This window comes from Phaseolus vulgaris, chromosome 1 (genome assembly GCF_051622355.1).
Source record: "Phaseolus vulgaris cultivar YP4 chromosome 1, ASM5162235v1, whole genome shotgun sequence".
NCBI lineage: Eukaryota > Viridiplantae > Streptophyta > Magnoliopsida > Fabales > Fabaceae > Phaseolus > Phaseolus vulgaris.
In genome coordinates this window covers 18,888,158-18,912,523 of record NC_143498.1, presented here as the reverse complement: position 1 = coordinate 18,912,523, position 24,366 = coordinate 18,888,158, and the positions used below count along the sequence as shown (strand labels likewise).

General features: G+C 38.0%; 2 protein-coding genes across 5 annotated transcripts; one reads left to right on the top strand and one right to left on the bottom strand.

Moving 5' to 3' along the window:
- Positions 1-7,309: 7,309 nt before the first annotated feature.
- Positions 7,310-9,967, bottom strand: LOC137813656 (exocyst complex component EXO70C2). The gene has a single exon (XM_068616022.2). It carries the CDS (start codon positions 9,863-9,865, stop codon positions 7,820-7,822), a length of 2,046 nt encoding a protein of 681 aa, XP_068472123.1. The 5' UTR covers positions 9,866-9,967; the 3' UTR covers positions 7,310-7,819.
- Positions 9,968-10,130: 163 nt separating this feature from the next.
- LOC137813657 (uncharacterized) lies at positions 10,131-17,401 on the top strand. Of its 4 annotated transcripts, none has more exons than XM_090300854.1 (7): positions 10,131-10,951; positions 11,505-11,675; positions 12,128-12,328; positions 12,401-12,646; positions 16,233-16,380; positions 16,583-16,805; positions 16,893-17,401. In XM_090300854.1, exons 3-7 carry the CDS (start codon positions 12,180-12,182, stop codon positions 17,228-17,230), a joined length of 1,104 nt encoding a protein of 367 aa, XP_090156980.1. In that variant the 5' UTR covers positions 10,131-10,951; positions 11,505-11,675; positions 12,128-12,179; the 3' UTR covers positions 17,231-17,401. The 4 variants fall into 4 exon arrangements, with proteins under 4 accessions (XP_090156980.1, XP_090156979.1, XP_068472124.1 ...); XM_090300853.1 differs by having other exon boundaries at positions 10,161-10,770; XM_068616023.1 differs by having other exon boundaries at positions 10,193-10,770; positions 11,505-11,667.
- Positions 17,402-24,366: the final 6,965 nt, after the last annotated feature.

Genomic DNA, 24,366 nt, shown 5'->3' with positions numbered 1-24,366 from the left:
TTTGGCACCCCCTATTCTACTCCTACACCTATCTACTAATACACCCCCCTAAAGCTCCTATTTAAAAACCTAAAAGATGCTATAACAAAAAGAGGTTTCTAAGGTTTCCCTCTAAGCACCTTCAACTAAAGACACTACAAAAAGAGAAAATAAATGTCCTCTAGCTCCCAAGGCTTTGAACATGCTTCTTGTAATCCTTTGAGGTGGACTTTGACCTCCATGGGCGTCCTCCATTTGTGCCTCCACCTCTTCTTGAGCTTGATGAGTGGCCTCCATGTTCTCTTGGGCTTGATCTCCATCAAGTAAAATAACAAGAAACAGTTGGAATTGGATCGTATTACTGGAAGGAGACAAGAGGTTCGATCTGTTTTAGCTGAAGCTCCTGTTCAACCACTGGAAAAACCATTTTATTGGATTTCTAGCTGATCCGATCGGTCATCGGTAGTCGATGACGTCAGCAACAGAGAACCACGTGGACCACTCGCAGGGTGACACGTGGACCAGGTGACAGAGAGACCAGGGAGGCGATCGCCAAGAGCGGTGATCGGGGGCCAGTAACCAGGGGACCATCGGCAGATCAGGCGAAAGAGAGGTCAGGGGACAGATCATCCAGAATGGTGATCGGTGGTCAACAGCCAAATGGCCACCAACAGACCAGTCCTCAGATTAACGCCTGAAGGCAGGACGCGAGAAGCAAATAAGCACTGATCAGTCATCGGGTGCAGTGTCATAGGGTCTCGTGTTACACGTAGTTAAACTGGGACTCAGGTTCCCAGCGAGAGCGTTATACATGGACCTCGCATGAGCACATCTCAGTGAATCGCGCACGAGAGTGACCTGAGGGAGCTAGTAAACCGATCAGTGATTGGTTACTCCCTCAACCCATTACGTGCGTGAAGGGCAAGTCATCTACGCAGAGAGCAACGCTTGGTGAGTGTGCCTAGACCAGCCACACCTGGCGTTCTACTGAGAGTATGCAATTTACCCAGATGAAAGAAATATGCTAAGCTACTCCGCAAGGGAGTAACTTAGCACGCAAAGAGAAGCGCTAGAGCCCTTCCAGTAAGTGACACGTGTGTGGTTAGATGCGAGTCGCATGCCTCCACGTGTCATCATCTGAGAGGGGTGCGGTCCAGACAAAGAGGCACTCCGTACCACTAAAGGTACATACAGGTACAGACAAGCGCAGCCAAGCGCAGAGACGCGCGGACACGCACAGACACCCACACTCTCTGATTCTGCAGATACACTGTCTCTGAAAAGCATAACAGGGTTCTGACACATGCCAGAAAAGCATAACAGAATTCTGTTATGCCCAGAAACAGAGAGAGAGATAAAAGAGGGAATAAGGGAGAGATGGGGGATACGAGAAAAAAGAGAGCAAGAGTTTTTCACACACACTGCTAGTTTTCTCATCTTTGGTGGTTCTGTGGACTAACTTGATCGTCGGAGTGCAAACAGCCGCTAGAGGCGCCGTCTGTGTGTTTTGCAGGTCACGTTTGGAGCATCAAGAGAAGGTTCTGAGGGTGATTCTGCAGAAGACGCAGTCGCGTAGACAGGGCAGAGAGTGCTACGAAGCGATTCCTCTACGTTCGAGTTGCCGGCAGGATCACTAGCGAATGGCTTCGCCAGTGGGCTGACAACATTATTCCAGTGTTAGTGCTTTTCCTTTCAAACAATTATTAGAGTCAAGTTAATTGATGTATTAGTATTTTATAGGAGGCTTACTTTGCAAGGTATATGCAGTCCTCTTGACAACTCGTTTGTCCAATGCTCACATGGGAAAGTCCCAGTTTCAAAGGTTACCTCAATGAAACGAGTGTCTGCTAAAGCATGGGATACCTTGTTCTCCAAGGTAACTTTTTGTTGGTCTCCTGTTACATATTTTTTGTGGATTATTAATTATCTACATGTGGTATAGTGTTGTTAAGGTTTGTTTGGTGTTCAAGATATGATAGGATGACACTGGGATAAAAACAACTTACGATATAAATATGATAGAATCCAAGCATGATAAGCTTAAGCAAGTCAAATGTTTGGTGCACCTCAGATAATTAGATAACTAAATTATGTTACCTTTTCCTGTATTCAACGTGGACCAAATAATGGTAAGATATGATAAAAATTATGTTCAAATGACAAAATTACTCTTCCATTAAAATTACATATAGTTTCTCATATTGTATTGCTTTCTAACTTAGTTCCTCCCTCTGAGGATAAGAAATGCTTTGCACGGTTAACAATGATTATGTCTTGGGAAAGTTCAAAATTGACAAGCAACTCTTTCAACCTATTTTTATGTTTTCAGTTGGGCAATACTGGTAGGAAAGATGAAAAGAAAATTTACAAGATGTAGTGGAGATAAATCTAGTTCTATAAGTGAACTTTAGAAGTTGGGAGAGTGGTTGTGTTGCCCATGACCACATTTTTTACTGGTGATGTCTGTAAGGAAACTAGTGTTTATTGGGGGCTGATGGAACATAAACTTTCTTAAAAATGCTTATGTGAGGAGGAAAATTCGGTTTACTTAGCTAAATTAGTTACAGTTTCTGGCAAGAGTAGAGGTCGATTTTTGGAACTGTTTTTTGCTGGTTTTATGTTGTATAAATGTTGGTTTTCTGCTGCAGTTTTGGTGCTGGTTTTATGATGTGCAAATGTTGGTTTTCTGTTGCAGTTTTGTACTATTTTTAGCTGGTTTTATGCTGTATAAATGCTGGTTTATGCTGCAGTTTTGGTGCTGGTTTGGTGTTGTTTTTGCTGCAGTTAAAGTGCTTTTGATGTTCTTTTTGGAGCCTAGGCACTGTTGTTTTTAGTTTTAGTAGCATGGTGTTAAGCATAGTTTGTTTGAGTGTGTGTCATTGTTCTTTGGGAATGTTTGTAGTCATCTGTTATGTAGATGATCTCTTTAGTTTTAGGCTCTTTCTTGTTATGTTAAAACAAGAAAGGTTTCAAACTGCTTAAGATTTAACTTCTCTAGGTTGACATGATCAGAAAGTAGAAGTTTCTTGGAACCTTATTGATGCGAATCAAATAGATGTCATCAATAGAAGAAATGGACAAGGGCCGAAGCATTTAAAGTTCTTCTTATTAGTCTTTGCAAAAGATGAGGCCCAAGCCCAAAGCCCAAGCCCAAGCCCACTCCAATAAAAGAATCACTAGGAGCATGGCTAGATCTTTGGGAAGAGATTGCCAAATGAAATCTCTCTTTGTAATATCTCTTGTATTAATTGTGAATAAGATCTTAGGGAAGTGCCTAAAAAGGAAAATAAAAGAAACTATGCATGTAAAGGCACTTTTAGTCAGTAGTTACTTAGAAATGGCTAGGAAGGTCACCTTTTGGCCTAGTTAGGTACCTTTTGTTCATAGAACGAACTTGAAGAAGCCTTTCCTTCCTTCCTTACCTAGAGGGCTGGTCATCTCCCATTCTATAAAAGGAGAACCTTGCCTATTTGTAAAACAAATTGGAAAATTGAGAGTAATGAAACTATAGTGAAATTTAGAGAATGTTGTGAGCTTTGTCTCTTCTTCTCTTGAAGTCTCATCTTGTAAGCTCCTGGGTCTCTCAAGTGGCGGCACCACCACTCATCTTGGAAGCAACCACCCTCCAAGTGGTGTGAAGATCATCCCAAGATCTACAACCACATAAGTCACCTTTTCCATCTTCCTTTTCTTCCGTTTTTGAGTTTTGCTTGTGTTTTTCCTCTTCCTTTCGCTGCATCTTGTGCTTGGATGCTCTTCTATCATTCTTTGCACGTTATTCTTCCTATTTCCAGTGCAGTTCTGCTGTGTTCTTGTTGTTCTTGGTTCGCTACATAATGATTTCCAATTACATGTGCTAACCTTGTTGTTTGCAAGTTCTTTCACATGGGTTTTGTTGCCTAGTTCATTCCAATTCGGTGAACTTGTTGCATGCTGCGGTATTTCTGTTCTTGCCACTGTTTTTGTGTTGTTTTATCTTTTCTTGAGCTGTTCTTGGGTTTTACTTGCTGTTTTAGAAGTTACCCACCCATTCTATGTTCATTTCTTGCATTACAAGTCACAAATCTTGCATTTTGAGTGTGAACCTTTGTCTTGTTGTTTTAGGAACTCTTTCAATTGCCTTTAGAACTTGATCCTATTCTTGAAAGTATCTTGAATGCTATGAAACCAATGTTAACTCATCCCAAAATAATCAAAGGTTCAAATGAAATCACATCACTTATATAGCTCAACTTCTGTTTTTTAAAGCATGTTTTTTGTTTTTCTTGGTATTTTGAAGAGTGTGAAGGTAAGCTTGTCTTGGTATCTACCAGCTCAACCTTAGTTAATTAAAGTAACTTTAGTTCAATTTCAATCAAAAACCACAGATATCACGCTTCTACCTTTGTATTTTTGTACAAAGTTCCAAGTTTATTATCGTGGGTCTTGTATTAGAAAATAATTTTTCTTGTTCTTTTCCTTGTTCTATTAAAAAAATATTTTTTCTTGCTCATTTTAAAAACAATATTCAATTTTCAAGACAAGTAAAAAGTATAAAGAAAAAGTTATAAATAAAAAAATTTTAGTAAGAAAAACATTTCTTCATATTAGATTGGTTTCTAAAATAATTTTATCTTGAATAATTATATTGAAATAGGTAAAAAATAGGATAAATGCAATAAGAAAAAGAGAAGTAGAGTAATTTAAAATTGATTTATTTTAATAAAAAAATAGTTTTCTTTTTAAAATTGATTTATTTCAATAAAAATATATTTCAAACTGAAATTCTTTGTGTGCTTGTAGGCTAAGTCTATACTTTTTCAAATAAAAAATATAAAAAATATTTTGAATATTTTGAAGGCTAAGCCCATGCTAATTTGTGACCAACATGAAGGCTTAGCCTACGCTTATTGTGTGCCCCTCGTAGCTAAACTCACTCTACTTGGACATTTTGAAGACTTGGCCCACGCTAATATAATTTTGTGTGGGCTTAGCGTGAGTCAAACTCACTTTTTTATAACTACTTGGACATTTTGAAGGCTTGGCCCACGCTAATATAATTTTATGTGGGCTTAGCGTGGGTCAAACTCACAATTTTTTATAACTACTTGGACATTTTGAAGGGTTGGCCCACACAAATATAATTTTGTGTGGGCTTAACATGGGTCAAACTCACAATTTTTTATAAATTTCTAAGGCTTCTTCTTCCTGCACCCCTACGTTTTTCTTCCTGCACCCCCACAATTTTGTAAATCCCAAAACTGACACTCACCTTTTATTTGAAAAAACTAGAGTTTTTTAGATTACTGGATATCGAGATCCGGGAGTGTGCTACGGATTCATCAATCCAGAAATGATTCGTGTTTTTTTTCAAATAAAGGGGTGTTTCGAAAGCAACTTGTTGATTTCTGGATTGCTGAATCTGGAAGTCTAATTTTTGTTATGGATTGATGGATCCGGAAGATTACCGAATTCAGCAATCCGGAATATTTGTGGATTTTCCAATCCGGAATGCAAAAAAATAAATGTGGGTTTCCCATTCCGTAAAATTACCGAATTGCATTTTCCGGAAGAAGAAAGAGTAGTGTGGGTCTTATGTGTATTTTGGGGTTTTTAAAAAATAGTAGGGATATTTTTGTCTTTGCATTACATTGTGGGGGTGCAGGAATATGTAGGGGTGTAGGAAGAAACTGCCAATTTCTAAACTCTTTGTAGGGGTGTAGGTTTTTCATACTTAGCCTCTGTTTTTGGCCCACGATAATAAAACTTTTTTTGTAGTGGTCCATCCACATACAAGGTCTTACACGAATAAGCTTCTTTAAGTCATGAGCCTCCTTAATACTAAATAGGCCCAATATATCACAAATAACAATAAATTTTTTAATCTCTAAAATAATATCTAATTCAGTTAATATAATCACAACTTATTTTTTTTATCTGAACTGGAAATAGTCTCTATCTAATTATTTTCTTGTATTGTGTAAGAGAAATATGATAGGTAAAACTTGAAGAGAAGGAGGAAAAGAAATGATAAAGAGGCAAGGGAAGAACAAATAATAAAGAATATTGCCATCCTCATGCATTCGGTGGTAAAGAACCATTTTTCTCTCTCTCAAATCTTAATTCCGTTTTGTGCCAAATTAGAAAATAAATTAATTTATAACTATTTATACCATATTAGAAAATAAATTAATTTATATCTTGAGCAGATTTCAAAAGTGACTTGTGCCTTAATTCTATTAGGACATTTAATAAGCCATTCTTCAAGTACATTTTAAAGTGTTGAACAAATTATTTCTAGATAAAACTTGGACTCTGAAGTGCATAGCTCAAAAAGGCTAAGTGGATGAAAAAAAATAAAGAATTTTAAAGTGCTAAACAAATTATGTAAAAAAAACTTCTATATTCATTATTTATAAATTCTTCGAGCAAAAATAAAATGACCAATCGATTTTGCACTAATAAAGATATTCTAAAACTGAATATAAAAAAGATTAAGTAATTTTCTTACCAAATATCCTAAAACACTTTTGCATGTTACACCTCGAAGGAAGATAACATCAAAACTAGTCTATATGTAAAATTTTGGTGTAATTTTTGTTGGTGACAAAAATATTAAGTACTCATATCTTGTAAAGAGTAAAAAATGGAAATAATAAATGAAGCATCGATACCTACCAATTTCTTATATTTAATATCTAAATGCTTAATATTTTCTTTTTATTTGTCTTTTACATTTATATTCTATGTAGTAGAAACACTGATACGAATACAAAAATACGTATAATTTCTAAAATGACACAAATCTATATATTGTATAATTATAAATTATATAAATTAACAATAAAAATTTATGTGCACAAGTATATTTTAGATATTTTTTTAAGAAAAAAATGTTTTTTTTACTGATTTAAAATGTTTTGTTTTTTATTTTTATTATCATAAGACAAATTCATACCATAAATTTGAGTTTTAGAAAATTAATGTAAGAGTTCATAGTTTACATTTGTTGCAATTTTATGATTTATATGTCGTCTTTATATTTATCGAAATATTTCCAATTGATTTTAAACAGTTTAATTCCAGTATTCCATTTCTTCGTCAAACCATTTCAGTACCATTTCATTTCATTGCAACTTTATTTTTTAAGAAACTATGCATATATACAATGTTTATATGAAAAAAAAACTATTTTGACACTATATTTTTTAATCCATTTAACAACTACATATAATAATAAAATATTAGATTAAATTATTTAATTAAAATATAAATATAAATTATTAAATAAAAAAATAATAAAAATAATTGTTAGATGAGAGCGTAAATTTAGAAGAGTGTCCAACTAACATTTCTCAATTTATATCTCTTATTCTTTTGTATCTCAATTTGATACTTCCTATTTATTTTGATCTCCTCATCCATTCTAAGTCTAAGTCTAATCACAAAACAGAAATGGGGTAACAAAAAAAATGAAGGTGTGAAAGTGAAATCCATTCTGAATTGAACCAACAAGTTGATTTAATTTATCCTGTGTACAAACAAAAGCCAAAACAATTGACAAGACCAACAACCTTCACTCTGCATCTTCTAATAAAATAAGAGCATCACCAAAGCAAAACATTAGTTCATGATTTGAACATGCAGGCTACGTGCATTGCGCTGCTCCGCACAGCACGCCTTAATTAATTTTCTTTGAACATCATGCATGCATCATCTTCATCCATCTTCTTCTGCTGTTCTGGACTTTTATTTATTTTTGCTTCACAGTAAAATTAAAAAAAATATACGTAATATAAAGTAAAGATGAAAGTGGGGTAAAACGATATGTACTGTGGTGGGAATTTGGCAGGTTGGTTAATTATGTTCTTCTTCTTCCAATGGATTGGTGAGGCTTCCCATCAAACAACTCATCAATGTAAGTCTCAATGTCTTCAGCTTGGTACTTTATATACTTCTCTGTCTGTCTCCCTGGATCAAAAGTCTGGGCGAACCTCCCAATGAATGATCGGTAAGCCGGGATAATCACTGCAGAGATGGAAACCCTAAGCTCCGACTGAAGCTGCTCGTCTTTCACCACCCACGAGGTCTGCGTCTTGTGAATCTCATCGAACAACGTGTTGAAGCTCTTGAATCTCTCCTTCAGCACCGGCTTGTGCACCTTCCCATTCACGCTCAACCCTTCGTGGTTCAGACACTGCAGCACCCTGTTCCACGTCTCCCTCTGGTAGTTCTTGTGGTAGTTTCTCAGCTCTGATGACTTCTTCCTGATCCAATTGTCGCCCATCACCTTGCTCATCTCGCTAGAACCCTTTATCTTCTGCAGAATGTACCTCCCATTGTTCATCATAAAGAAGTTGCTCAGCGCCACCTCTTTGTACAGACGCGCCTTCCCCTCCAGGCTGGAGTCTAGCAAGTCCATCACCCTCAACACCTGTGTTGCGAATGGAGATGGTGTTTCCTTGTCCCAACCCCCCTCCTTTTTCTGCTCTGCAGGCTTGCTTGTTGAATCCGCACGGTTCCTCTTCCAATGCTCCATGAAAACCTGCTCTAGGGTTTCCTTGTAGTCCCCTGCTATGTTGAGATAGTTCATGATGTAGCGTGTGAGGGGGTGAACTGCGCCACCGGGTACGGCAGTTTTCGCGGTCTCCGATTTAATCTGGTTCTCCAGTTCGCAGAAAATGTAGATAGATGCCTCGCCAAGTCTGGACTTGGCAACGGTCATCTCTGTCTCCATCTCCTCGACGGACTCTTCTGGAAAGAGTCTGTCCGCGATGGGTATCACCTCGCAGAGGCTCTCGTACATGTCCAGGAGCTTGAATAGCTTCTCTCCGGCTCGCTTCGTCATGGCGGCACCCTCCGCGAAGTTGAGAAGCTGAATCACCACGCCGCGGGAGAGGCCGCCTAAGAGTCCAGCCGCCACCGCGTGGTTCTCTGCGAACACGGCCTCGGTCAGCTTCCGCTCGCCGGGGAAGTACACTGCCGCGTACTGTTTGAGCGTGTTGATCCAGGCGGGGATCATGTCCCTGGCCAGAGTATCCCACGGCACCTTCGTCACCATCTCGTCGATGCTGATCCTCTCTAACCCTAGCTTCTGGTTAATCTCCTCGAAGGCGTTCCTCCGCGAAATGATATACACCTGGCAGCACTCCGATTCGTAGCCGCCGAATAACATCTCTCTGGCGATCTTACTTAGGCTTGCAATCGTCTCCTCCGAGTACCCCGGGAAATTCGTATCCTGTTCACTACCTTCTTGTTCATGCACCAACTCTTGTTGTTCCGACGCTGCCATGTGTTGTTTTCTTTTGGTATCGATGCTGTTCTGATTATTTCCTCCGGGATCCAATTCGGTTGGGATTCTTGATTCTTCCATCAGAAACCGGAAGTCCTCCTCCAAATACGTCATCAAACGCTGGTGAATTGAGGTAATGCGGTTCATCATCGAGACTTGTGCACCGCTGATCTTCTCTGGTTCATGATCAGGATAATTATCAATCACCAATGTCATCAGTTTTGAAAACCGATTCGCGTTGTTCACCAACCACGAATCTTCCTCCGAAACCTCGCCCCATTTCGGTTTACCTTCACCTGCGTCGTATTTCATTATCTTCTCTTCAACCAGATCCAAGTACCTTTCACTGAAGTCAGGAATCGCAAAGTTCTGCGCATTTCCAACGTTTTTTAGACTCCTCACGAATTGGTCAATCTCTTGAGCAACTTGCTCGAGGCTTTGCGGAGTAGACGTGGCGGTTTCTTCTTTCTTCTGTTCCTCCTCCGCCTGACCATGCGGCGTTTGGGACGACGTTTCCGCTTGGGCGGCGGCACCGTCATGTTTAGCATCGCGAGGAGGCATCGTGTCACCGGCGTTGTGAGCGCCAGAATTCTTTGCGAGGTCATTATTCTCCATGACGAAGGTAGTTAGTTACGGAGACGACGGTTATGTTTTCCTCCTCGGCGAAAGAGGTAAAGAGAAAAGAAAAGGTGTTTAGAAGTGACAAATGCGTATGCTAAGGAGAATCATACGTTTGTTGTCTTTTGATTTAAAAAAAAAAATATAATAATTGAATAATTGTTTCTGTCCTTTTATTGTGAGGGTTGAGTGGTTGACCGTTGACGTTACTTGTTTTTTTCCCCTACGTCGTTTCGTTTGTGCGTCTCACTAACTGCGGTTCGTTGAATTGACAGCGATGGGTAGTGAGAGAGAAAAAGAGAGATGAACCTTTGCGCTTTTATTATTGCCTTGTTTGTCAGAGGCGGTGCGTAATGCGCGCCACTCACACCAACGAGCGGGTTCGGATCCCAATAAGACGCGATTACGGGTCGGATCCAAACCCGATAAATCTCGATGCTACGCGTTATGCCAAACAAAGAGTGATTGAGATTTGAGACAACACTTCAGATCCGGCTTAACAGGGAGCTGAGTTAGCTGAACTTGATAACTTCCAAAAAAAAATAAAAAAAATCGAAATTGAAGTGAGAAAGATAGAGAGAGAGTGAGAATGAGATATGGCGGAGGTAGAAAGAGGCGAATGCTGTTGCAACCGTTTCTGGTTTTGTGTGCGACGGTGACCGGTGTGGGATTGTTGATGCTGGCGCTCAGGCCGTTGGATCCTCCAATCACTGTTGATTTTCCTAGGGATTTCGAGCTCGGAGATTCGAACAGCTCGAGCTTCGATGGCGGCGGCACGGGCTTCGGCAGAGAGAAACCGTGCGCGACGGTGGAGGACATGGGGAAGGATTTCGAAATTGGTCTTGTTAAGAAGGAGACGCTGAGAGTGAGGAGAATTATCGAGGATCACTTCGTCCTGAATGGTGCTTTCTTGTTCTGCGCTTGATTTACCATTTCTGCGGCCTATGTTCTTTAATAGCATGAAAATCGTGCAGTGACTGTTTCTTTGAGTTTCTCTGTTAGGAACAAATATCAATTTTTTGAAGTTTCACTTTTAAGACGTGGAGGATTTAAATGAATATCAGGCGAGCTTGTTTGTACTTGGTAATTGTGTCTAAGTTTCTGTAGTTTGTTTTGATTGAATGTCCCAAATTTGTAAGAGCGTTCTAAAGAATGCTTTCATTTTAACATAACTTGTTTAAGAAAGGGTACAAATTATGGATAGTTGATACTTCGTAGTTTTTGTGTTTGTGATTATAGTCTGCCATTTTGGGTTTTAAGTAATTGTTCTGTTTTTTAATAAGCCGTTATTGTCAGTGTAGTTACACTTATATCTAATGTAACAAATGCATTATATTTCAGTAAAAACTTATAGAAATATTTCTAGTGTTTTCAATCATCATACATCTAGTTTACTCTCAAGACAATTGCTCAGCTGTGAAAGTATATAATTGCTTGTTTGTGGATCATTCATGACTAGTAATTGTCTAAGCTATTTTTTCACCATTTAATTTTACATCCTGTTTTTTCTGAAAATAATCGCAATTTATAGTTGCGCACTTCTCAGTGAGATTCATGGCATAAATGTGTGAATAGAAACCATGATCTTCTGCAAAAACAGTTCTTGAATCAGAAGATGTTGAAATATTTGTTACAGGTGCTTCGAGAATCAGGGATTTGCCTCCGGAGCAGTTCTGTAGTCATGGATTTGTTCTGGGAAAGACTGCCGAGGCAGGTTTTGGGAATGAAATGTACAAGGTCTTAACTGCTGCAGCACTGAGTATAATGTTAAACCGATCCTTGATCATTGGCCAAACCAGGCATATTGGTTCTTTCCCAAGCCTTTCTTTTTCATTTTTAAGAGTTAACATTTTTATGAAGAATGCATGAAGTCCTAACTAGCAGTTTATTTTACGGTTGGTTTGGTGGTATCCCTTTAAAAATGCGGCTCCAAACTCAGGGATTGTTTCTGCAAGAAAAATTCTATAGAAAACTGATATTTGAATCACTCACCCTCAGTCTTGAGGAGATACCTTAGCTACCTTTAGAGCATTTACTGTTAATTTTTTAAGCTTGTGTTGACATCTTGTTCCAAAAACAATTTGACAATATTTGAATGGAAACCTATATTTGTCATTTGACACATTAGATACGTTTACAGCCACTCATATGAAACCTAGTTTTCTACCATTGACGAACCTGAAACTGCTATGATCTTGCAATTTATTTTCTGCATTTATCTTTTCATTATCTGATTGCCACCTTGGTTGTATATTTCAGAGGAAAATATCCTTTTGGGGATTACATTTCTTATTCCAACTTTACCTTTACAATGAAAGAAATAAAACTTCTGTGGAGACAAAATGATTGTTCAAGAAAATATGGGAGGCAACTGGTTATGAGGACTGATGATTTTGAAAAGCCAGCTCAAACAAATGTTCTCTGTAGCAATTGGAAGGAATGGAAGCAACCTATCATATGGTAAAGTGACATTGTTTTTCTATTTGTTACTCTTTCAAGCATCATGTATGACTATAAACCTTTTATTTTTAGGTTTCAAGGAACCACAGATGCCGTGGCAGCTCAATTTTTCTTGAAAAATATACATTCTCAGATGAGGAATGCTGCTTTTGATTTATTTGGGGATCCTCAAGTCCTGGGATCTCAACCCAATGTATTTGGAGAGATCATGAGGGTTCTCGTTTCCCCTTCAAAAGATGTTGAGGCAGCTGTAAATTGGGCTATTGGTGGTGGGGAGAATCCTGACATCTCATTGCATATGCGGATGCTTATGAATAGGTAATATATAATTAAACTCTAATATCATTGAATTGGTACTATCATGAGGAATGAAGCTGATGAGGCCTACTGTTATATGGTCATGTTTGTTGTTATGTATTTACCTGTTCAATAAAATGTCGAGTGAGCTATGTAGTAGCATTAATAATAAGAATTGAAAATCAGAATCTATCTGATAATTGCATTGGAAAATGAAACCAAACACAGCATAATCAGTTACGTATAAATATCCCACAAACATATTAGATCATCTCCAATGGGAGTTTCTTGGAGGAGTTTCTTATCAATTAAAAAACATCATTTTAATATGGATCCAACAAACATGAGTTCTTTAAATTTGAACAGACTTACTTATATAAAGAACTTTTCTTAATTTTAAGGAATCCATGCTTGTGGGACCCACATTATAATGTTTTTATTGATAAGGAGATGTTGTAAGAATTTTATTGGAGATACTCTTAGAAGCTAAGCTTGCATTTGATATTCCTTCACAACTTATCTATTTCAACATGAATTAAATTATAATTTGGAATAGCAACTAATTGGCTTGGGATTGGTATCATTATTCTTGTTTCTTCCCCCTGTACCTACACAAGAATAGTGACTCTATATACTTGTCAGTGTATAATGCTCAATCTCTTTTTTTCCCTTTTTACATCAAACACGTCTATATTTTGTTTATGGCCTTCACTGTGGCACTTATAAGTTGTTATACTACAGGTGTGTATATGATAGGCAATTAATTTCGACATCAAGGCAATATCAGTTTTTCTTTCTTTGAAATTGTTCAAAAGTTAAGCCATATAAAAATGTATCAGAATATGTAAAACATATGCAATATATTGATGAAAAATGAACTCCTTGTTCTTATAGAAATATCCCCGTTTTTTACAGACAGACCCCTAACCACTTGTTGGACACATTTTTGTCAGTTTCTCATACACATGTATCTGACCCTCTCTTCATGAAGATGTATTCCCTCTTGGCAACTGTTAGACAATACTTGGAATGTGTGACATGGCACATAGTTTGAGATAATTTAGTTGGTGCTCTCTTTTGGGTCCTAGTATCTTTTAACCACAACATGAGAAAAAAATAGTATTTTAAATTTGGCATTGTATACAATGTATATTTTCCATCAACTCCTTTTTCTATACTGATATAATATTTTCTTATTGGGATATTGCATTTGTAATTATGATAAGAAACTAATTATGATTGATTGAAGTTGGTCATAATTAGACGAAGTTAATAAATATTAGATACTTTGGTTTATTAGGAACCACCGACACTGCTGTAGAGTAGCATGTCTCCGTCTCTAAAACTTTTTTGACACAACACTTGTGAGACACTCCTTTTAAATGCATTCAACACTCCTTTGAAATGCGTTCAACACTCCTCAACTCTGTCACAACTAATTTTATTTTGAACTCAAACACCTCTTCAACATGGCTTGAGGTGCACAAGTAAAGAAATTGAACCGTCTATTATTGGGTAAACACTGCCTAGACAGACACTATTACTATAATAGAAAAAAGTAAAAAAGAAATTAAAAGAAAAAAAATTATATTATAAATAATGCAAGACCCATTTTTGTATGCTTGTTTCCATAAGATTTAACTAGTTGTTTGAACTATTAAGATACATGTTTCTTATTTAGAATTCTATTGTGAGGGTTGTTATTATAGGGAAATTGTAGCAAATTTGTTTTTAGTGTGTAAAATATATAAATCTTATTTCTGAATTGAGATTTTATATATATATATATATATATATACGTGTGTGTGTATTTGTATATGTATGTATATGTATATGTTAGTGTTCTAGTACGCCCAATAGTCCTAGATCACTTGAGATCAAGGGCAATTTAAATACACATTTCTCCTTTAACCCATTTAGGTGCTTTTTAAGAACAAAACCCTGACGAAACTCCAAGTTCCAAAGCAGACGATATCTTTGATGGGGCAATTGTTGGAACAAAATCCTTTGTCCGAAAAACAAAAGCTCTAAGAATCCCTAGAGACATATTCTAGGAACTAACTGCAAGAACACGTCTTATCTTCAAGAGACAAAATCATGTAGATGATTTTTGCAATCCTCCAACCCTGCAAGATAAACATCCTTTGCCATTTGAACCGAAACCATATCCCCATTGATGCAAGGAGAAGGGAGTTGTCAAAGAGGGATATCACAAGCATTGTGCAGAACCTGAGAAAAGGTTTGTTTTTGGGCCAAGCAATCTGTGAAGGTTTAAAGGAAGGGGCAACATCCTGTTCTGGTAGGCACCCCCAGGGTATGGCAAAACCAGACGTTGATCCCATAAAAACACCCCAACGGAGAACAAGAAAACAGTAAACTAGCTAACAAGAAACAAGTTAAACCAGAACAAAACCACCAAGCCCAACGAAATGAGAGGTACCCACCCAAATAAGCCAAGAACCTCTTAGACAAAAAAGCCAAACAGCAGGTGGGCGTGGAAAAATGGCTTAGTGAAAATCAAATTAGCTTAGCGCACGGCAATGGCAAAAGCCAAAAAAGCATAAACCAACTCCAGAAAAACAAGAAGGTCAAGAAAACCCCAGGACGCAACAAACCTGAACCAGAGGAACACTACACAAGCCCAAAACTCCAATTTTCTCCATGATCATTTTTTAATATTATTTGAATCTAAAAAATTTAAAACTTTGAATGAGAAAATTAATTGCAAAAATATTATCTTAATCTTGAAACGTTTTGTTGTTTTAGTGAACATTCAGATATTAATTATCTTGATTTGTTTTTAGAATTGAAGTATTAGGAGAATCCATCAGAAATATTCCTACGTCAAAAAATTGGATTCTTTTTTTGTTGTGTGCTCTGCTTATAAAGTATTATTAACAATAACAGTAACTGTGGAGAAAAGTTTCTTAAATTAAAATTGCTTAAATCATATCTTAGATCAATGATGTTATAGGATAAGATTGAATGGATTAATCAGCCTATATATTTAAAGTGAAATGTTAGAATTGCTTGATTATAAAACTTTTACCTAAAAAAGCTAGAATATAAAGATTGATAATTCATATTATATTAAATTTCTCTAAAAGCTTTGCCTTAGCTCCAAAACTTTTACCCACGGCCTGCCAAGAAGTCAAACAAAATATTGTTAAGTTAAATAGCATATTTTGTGCAATCTGGGGTTCCATGCTAATATTCCTATCTCTTTGACACCTTTGAGTACTCCCATTCAGCTACCAGGTAACAACGAAGAAAAGGTCTAAAGAATACATTTTAGATGTATGGACTCTTTAGCTGTTGAGGCCTTCAAACGCCATCTAACATGATATTTCTGTTTGAAGATATCAAATAACATAGCCTCTTGAATGGCATAACAGTATCTTCAAATATTCAAATAACATAAAAGACGAAAATCGGAAAAGAAAAGCCTAGCCTTATAATAAAATAGCATTGCATGCATATTTGAGACACTATCTACGTAACTACCGAATTTTCTTTTTTTTTTCTTTTTTTTTGGGATAGGAATGGGGTTCAACCTTCTTGCAGGGTGTTCTTAACTAATTGATGTTTTTTCTGTCATTTTTTAAAGGTCCATAAGAGCAGTACAGGCTGCATTACATTGCATCAAAAAAGCCATAAAGAGTCAGCACCTAATGTCAAGACCAAAGGTGGTTGTGGTGTCAGATACACCTACTCTTGTTGAAAGTATCATGCCTAATATAAGCGAATTTGCACAGGTAAGTTCTCAGTTCATGGTGTGAATCTTTTTGAGTACGACAATATGCCTCTCTTAATTATTAGTAACAATGGAAATTACTGCTATGAAATTAGAGCTGGCTATTTGTTGCAGTAAATATTTTTTCTTCATTACTCAGCTTTTTATTGCTTAATATCTGAACATGATGTTTGTGGTGGCAACTCATGTGTCTTTTTGACCAGGTTCTTTATTTTGATTATGAAAAGTTCAAAGGAAAGATCTTCGAAGGTTTGCCCAAGAAAGATTTTAGAGTGAAAGATTGGGGTCCAGCACCCAGATGGGTTGCTTTTGTGGATTTTTTTCTTGCATCTCGTGCCAAATATGCTGTTGTCTCTGGAGCTCACCGTCGTGTTGGAACTACGTATGCTCAGTTAATCGCTGCACTGGCTGCAACACGCAATCTGGGTACATGCACTGTCCTCACCCATGCATTATGTTTTTATTTGTTTCTTCAAATATACCACTGAAGCATCTGCAAACTGTTTTGTTCAGGAGCGAACTCGTCCGGTTCAAGTTTTTCATTTTTGAGCAGTTTCCAGAGTACTATGTTGACTGAAGGCTTAAAGAATCAAATTGGTTGGGGCCATGTCTGGAACAGATACGCTGGACCGTTGAGTTGTCATAACCAGACCAATCAATGTGCTTTCACACCACTTCTCCCTCCTGGTTGGTGGGACGGCCTAAGGCAGTCTCCTATTCCAAAGGATATTAATCGCCTTGCTGCCTATGGCATCCGACTGTCTGCTCTTGGCACAGTTGATTCCGATTCCCTTCAAAATCACTGTAATTCAAGGAAAAATGTTGAGAGAACCATCACTTTCAATTCGTAGCCTTTGGAAGTCACATATCTTTGTATTCTTTATGGTATTAAACATAATAATTTAGTATAGAATTTGTTGCGTCATTCTTTTTTGTTTTTTTAGTCCATCTTCTATTAATTTAAATGTAGTCAAACAAGTTTTATAGCTGTAAAAATGTAATTTTGAGAGTTTAAGTTGTTATCCGGGGTAGAAAACGAGTAAAAGAAAGAAACAGACATTCAGTTAGATTTATTGTTAGTCTAGGATGATGAGCATAATTGAACATTCCATTTAGTTGTCACTTCTGAACCCTGTTGGATGTCCAGAATTGCATCCAAGCAGTTATGATGTTCAGCAGGTAGCAAAGTCAGATGGCAATACCAGATCCGTTGGGGGTTACCGCAAAAACCTACCCATGACTAAGGACACTTTGTATGAGACTGTGGCTCACATGATTAGATGTAGATGCTGAGAGGCTGAAGCAAGTTTTGTAGGGTCTATTGCTGGAGATAAAGCAAGTTCAAGGCCGACTATACACTACTTCATAACGGACCACTTGAATAGTCAATTAAAGTTCATTTGCTACTTTTTAATATAGCTTACGTTTTTTTTATGGAATTTCAGATTCTTTTTCAAATTTTTAATGCAAGATTTAGTATTTTTGTATGCTTCTCAAGACATTATAGTGACTAATGGGAAGTGTACCGGTAGTAATCTGACGAATCCTAGAGGTTTCGGTACCAGGTTTATGTCAGAAGGAGATTAACAAGCCTAAATAGTAAGTAAACATTAGCTAATGTTTTTTTAATCATGATTCAAACATTAATACGGTCCAATAATAATGGGTTCATAATAATCATATAAATAATCACAAGTTTCGAGAAGAAGGTACGTCATTATCGAGCATTAATTGCATTGAGCACCGACTACCGAATACTTACTTGATCGTCGGAGCACCTTTTGCAGGTATCCTCCCGAGAGCCAACGAAAAAAGGAGAGCTTAACTGGAGTGGAAGAGCAATAAGGTGAAGTGAAGCAGTTGATCTAAGAAGAAAGAAAAGAAGCGACAGATCGACCGACCAAAGGTAGCAAGTAGAAGTTCTCTCAATCCCTTTTCATACGAGAACAATTGGTGTCCACCATGGGGTCGAGAGAATTTGAAGAAAGAGAATAGTAGATGGTGTTGAAAAGGAACATGGCAAGTGAGAAGATGTCAGATGCTGAGCATATGGCTTTACTAATGTCTCTGTAGATGGAGATGACGGAGATGAAGCGGAAGAATGAAGAGGAGATCCAAGCTTTCCGAAAGAAGAATGAGGACATGAAGAAGCAGTTGGTCGAAGGGGTTCCATCCTCGAAGACAGATCATCAGGCTAGAACATCACGTGCTAGTTTGTCGCATAACAAGTCTTTGATGGACCCTTCAGCTTCTCGTCCTCAGGAGACAGTGGATGAGTCCCGACTCAACAAGTCATTTTATACGACCAGAACCCAGGACATCACCCGAAGACATCCCTTTATTGACTATGTCATGGGGGCTCAACTTCCACTCATGTGGAAAGAGCTGAACATTGATCGTTACGATGGGATGACCGATCCTGATTAGTACATGGATGTCTATACAACTCATACAGGTTTGTATACTTTAGACAATGATGTTTTGTGTCGAGTGTTTCCTACATCATTGAAGGGAGGGGCCTTAAGTTGGTTCACTAGACTACCACTGAATTCCATTAACTACTTCAAGACTTTGGTGTCTAAGTTTAGAACGCAATTTCCCACTAGTCGACCGCATGACCAGACTTTAATTGCTCTGGTGAATATTCGCCAGGAGAAGGGGGAATCCCTTAGAATGTTCATGGAAAGGTTTAACAGGGGGACTTTGAACATTCAGAACCTGAGTCTGAATGTTGCCCTGCATCATATGGTCATTGCTTTACGACCAGAATCATTTGCTGACAGCCTTTGTAAGAAGTTGACTTCAAACCTTGACGAGCTCCGACAGTGGGCCGCTAAGTTCATGCAACTGGAATATTTGAGGGAGTATAAAAATCAAGCAAGGCCGAGGCAGGCGGTGATAAGGGGAATGAGAAGGAGAAAGAGCGATCTGGTTGATCCAATTATGGTCGGAATGACAAATACAAAGAGAATTGTGGCAATAGATTGACGAAGTATACCCTTTTGAATGCTAATACGGAGAAAATCCTAGATGAGGCTTTTAGTGTTGAACTTATACCTTCTCCAAGGAAGGTTTTAAATGTTAGAAATGTTGATCTGGCATGCAAATGTCTGTATCACCGAGACATAGGTCATATGACCGAGGACGTTGAAGGATAAGATAGATGAACTTATCCAGGCCGAGCACCTTCACAAGTATGTACAGGGCGAAGGCCCAAGTATGAAGTGTTCTTTCCTGCGAAGGTAGGAATCATCAAGACAAGAGGAAAGGCGCAGGGATTATTACCCTTACCAGTCAAATGATGAAGAGTGACAACCAGAGCGTTGGTCTCAGCATGAAGAACCCGCCGAAGAGATGGCAGAGAGGTTATTAACACCATTGTAGAAGGTTTCGCTGGAGGAGGTAGCTCCAGTTCGACCATGAAGAAGCATCTGAGAATGGTACAATAAGTGAATTCGACCGCTTTCTCATTAAGACCGAGGATGCCTCCAATCACTTTCACCAATGAAGATTTTAAAGCAATAGACCCAACACAGGATGACCTATGGTCATAACTATAGATATAGATAATTTTTCCATCATGAAGACCTTGGTCGATAAGAGGAGATCGGTCAACATCTTATATTGGAAGACCTTCAAGAAAATGAAGATTCCAAAGGTAGAAATACAATCGTACACCAAGTTTGATGAGGGTAAGGCGAGCAAGACGATCAAAATACGATGTCTGGTGGTGGATGGCAACACATCGTACAACATCCTCTTCGGCTGACCATCTTTAAACAGATTGGGGGCAATTGTGTCAACCCCACATCTAGCAATGAAATTCCCTTCAGTATCGGGGGATATGGGGGATGTTTAAACTGTGCACAAAAATCAAAAGGTTGCACGGGAGTGTTATGTGGCAAACTTAAAGGTGGAGCCAACCAGGAGGAACTCCTTTCGCACAAAAATGGGATGTTCTCAAGAGTGGAGATTCCCACAAAAGCGAAGAACCTATTGGGCGAATCTCAAACCTAAACGAAGGGAGCATACGGTTGATCTCAACTGTGCACAAAAATCAAAAGGTTGCACGAGAGTGTTATGTGACAAACTTAAAGGTGGAGCCAACCAGAAGGGACTCCTTTCGCACGAAAATGGGATGTTCTCAAGAGTGGAGATTCCCACAAAAGCGAAGAACCTATGGGTGAATCTCAAACCTAAACGAAGGGAGCATACAGTTGATCTCGACCCTCAGATTAATGAGCCGAGGCTCGAGCTTGGGAAGGATCTGCGGTCGGTCCCCCTCCAGGATGAAAAGCATACAATGAACTTGGGGACGTCATTAACATGCCAAGATGATCCACCAAACATTGAAGAAAAATTCAGATCTTTTTGAGTGGATTGCATCTTATATGCCAGGAGTGAGCCTCAAGGTCATTACACATAAGCTTTATGTGTACAAGGATGCATGACTGGTTACAGAGAAAGTGAAAGTTAGGGAAAGAGAAGCAGACAGTTTCAAGGGAGGAGGTCGAGAAGTTTTTGGCGATCGACTTTTTTCGAGAGGCCCATTACACTAAATGGTTAGTCAATGTAATGATGGTAAAAAAGGTGAGTGACAAGTGGTGGATGTGTATTGATTATACCAATTTGAACAAGTCTTGCCCAAAGGATTTATACCCTTTATTCAGCAATTGATGAATAAAATCTTCAAGGAGATGATCGATTCGAATGTCGAGGTTTACATAGATGATATAGTTGTCAAGTTAGACTCGTGGGAATAACATATGAATGACTTGGAGGAATTCTTTAATGCGTCGAGAGGTACGAATATGAGGTAAAATCCTGAGAAGTGCACATTTAAAGTCGAGGGTGGAAATTTTTTAGGCTTCATGCTTACACACCAGGGAATCGAGGCTAACTAGGATAAATGTCGAGTGATAGCCGAAATGAGAAGCCCTTAGAATGTGAAGGAGGTACAAAAGCTCACAAGGCACCTCACAATTTATCCCTCGATTGGCTGAACTCGATTGATGGTTCAACTTCTTCAAAAAGCAGCCAAGTTTGATTGGGATGAGAAGTGTGAAGAAATCTTTCAACATTTAAAGATTTTCCTCACGTCACCGACTGTTATTCAAAAGCCAGAGCTGACATAGCCTATCATCATTCATTTATTGGTCTTTGAGCATGTGATCAGTGTGGTTCTGGTCTAGGAGGTCAACAAGGAGGAGCGATCGATCTACTTTGTTAGCCGTATGATGTCGAGACCACATATCAAATGATAGAGAAAGTAGCTTTTTCCTTGGTCTTGACCACCCGAAGAATGAGGCCATACTTCCAAAATCATGCTATAGTGGTAAGATTTAATTATCCTATTGTTAAAATACAGGACGCATGATAGGATGGTCGATAAAGCTATCTAAGTTTGAAATTTGCTATAAACCAAGGAGAGCAATCAAGTCTTAATGCTTAGCCGACTTCTCAGCTGAGCTAACTCCTCAATCCAATCCATCGATCGGATGGATTGTGTATGTCGACGTATCATCAAATAAGACATCAAGTGGGGCTGATGTTGTCCTGAAAGGACTTGGGGACCAATTGCTTGAATAAGCCTTTAAATTTTAATTTAAGGCTACAAACAACCAAGCCGAGTACGAAGCTATCATGCCCAACCTAAATTTAGCATATGACATGGGAGCTTGCGAAGTAACTTGTAAAAACAACTCCCAACTGGTGGTCTGGCAGATCAAGGGTTACTTTGAAGTAAAGGAACCTTTGTTGCAAAGGTATTACCACACGATATTGAACCTTATCTCTCAATTTTTCAAGGTGAATTTGGAGCACATTCAAAGGGAAGAAAAACGTCAGGGTTGACGCATTGTCTCAACTAGCTTCTGCAAAAAAGAAGAATCATCATCGGCCCATCATCCAGATATCCTTGAAGGTTTCAAGCATTGGACTGACTGAATGCCTAGTGACTACTGAAGGGGATACTTGGATGACCTCGATTAAAAATTACATTGAGTTCGGAATGTGCAAGTTGATAGAAAAGAAGACAACGAGGCAACACTGTGCGAGGTATACAATAGTTGGTCAAGAGCTTTTCAGAAGAGGCTATTCTCGATCACTATTAAAGTGCGTCACGGACGACCAAACATAATATATTCTGAGGGAGGAGTGTGCGGGAATCACTCGGAGGCCAGAACAATGGATGAGAAGGTCCTCAGAGCTGGTTATTTTTGGCTGACCGTTCAAAGTGATTGTGACAATTATGTAAAGAAATGCATAAAATGTCAGGAGCACGACATTTTATCACATCTCAAGCCTGAAACACTTCACACCGTCATGTCCCCATGGCCATTTGAAGTATGGGAGATCGAGGCCGAACCCCTCGCCTCAATCTTGGCCATGAATGTTCAAAACTTTGTCTAGCGAAGCATAGTGTCTTGGTTCGGCATCCCTGACATCATCATAACAAATAATGGCCGATAATTTTGTTGAAGATGAGAGCTTTGATGAATCAAATCCACATGAAGCCTGAAGCTGTGTTGCTTTCTGGATTTGGGTTTAGATTAGGTTGTTTAGAATCTGTATTAAGATCAGTTCTAAATCCTATACAAAGCTTGATCAATCAGTTTAAAAAATACAAAGTGTTTTTCCATGCAAAGGGAAAACAACTGGTTGAATTGTCGAGACAATCGTTTGTTTGTCACTTAGCTGGCAATGAGGCTTTGAAACTATTTTTTGAATTGGTTTTGTAACTATCTAACCCATTCAATCGGTTAAATCGTGGTTTCAACTGGTTAAATGAGTGTTGTGCTAACAATTTTTTGAAAACCTATTTCAACTGTTTTAAATGAGATCAAAACTTATTTGACTCTGTTATGTTGCCTTAAACGGCTAAATTTCAAATGCTATAAATATAGAATTCTTTCAAATGTTTTAGAGAGCAGTTTTACACTCTGATTTGAGATCAAATAGAGAGATTATAATTTGTTTGTGAAAGATGTTTTCCAAGTTTAGCAAGATTGCTTTTAAGCTCTGTTGTGGTTCAAGAACTGGTCATAGGGCTTATGGTTTTCTGTAATCCAAGTGTTTTCTACCCTTACTTAGTTTCTTGTAATTGTATTTTGATATTGTAAACGTGTTTGTAAAATCCTGTAAAGTCAGTGTGATTCTGGCTTGAGGTGTGTGCTGGTGCAAAGAGGGTGAGTAGGCTTTGTGGGATTTAAAGTCACCTCTTTGTGGTGTGTTGTTGTAATCTGTGATTGATTACATAGTGGAATACTCAGAGGTTGTTCTGAGGACTAGATTTTGCTTAGGATTGAGTGAACCAATATAATCTGTTTGTGTGAATCTCTTTATCTATCTCTCTATTATAATTTGTTTGATATTTGCTTTGCTGTCGTAATCAATCGGTTATTTCATATTTCAATCGATTGATATTTCTGTTTTACAAACTGCTTATACTTGTTTTTGTCTTTGTAATATAAACAACCGGTTATATCGAAGTTTTAATCAATTGCTTTCCTGATAACAGATTTATTAGCTTATTTCTTTTGGCCTCTCTGATTCTTCTTTCTATAATTCATTAAAGAAATTCATTCTTAGTTATCATTTGTGAAAACCTTTCATAAAAGAATTTCACCCCCCCTTTTGTTTAAGCCATCATTTCTAACAATTGGTATCAAGAGCAAGGTTCTTAAAAGTTATTCAAGTTTTATCCTAAATCCTTTTTAATGGTTGAAAAGTTTTCTTTTGGGGAAGGTGCCTGTTTAAACAAACCACCCTTGTTCTGTGGTATGAACTATGAACTGTGGTGCATAAGAATGAAATTCTTTGTTGAATCTATAGATAGAAAAATCTGTAATGTTATTACAAAAAGTTATCTCATGCCTATATCTGAAAATGTTTCTTCTGAAAGAGAACATCTTGATTGTGTACCTATGAATATCATTGTATCTGCACTTGATTCTAATGAATTGCTCAAGGTATCAAAATGAATTTC

Bases quoted from the DNA above. Each gene is read 5' to 3' on its own strand.
- LOC137813657 (XM_068616023.1), top strand. From the start codon at position 10,458: ATGAGATATGGCGGAGGTAGAAAGAGGCGAATGCTGTTGCAACCGTTT. The intron at 10,771-11,504 runs GTGCTTTCTTGT...TATTTGTTACAG, and splicing joins GGATCACTTCGTCCTGAATG to GTGCTTCGAGAATCAGGGAT. The intron at 12,329-12,400 runs GTAAAGTGACAT...TTTTATTTTTAG, and splicing joins TGGAAGCAACCTATCATATG to GTTTCAAGGAACCACAGATG.
- LOC137813656 (XM_068616022.2), bottom strand. From the start codon at position 9,865: ATGGAGAATAATGACCTCGCAAAGAATTCTGGCGCTCACAACGCCGGT.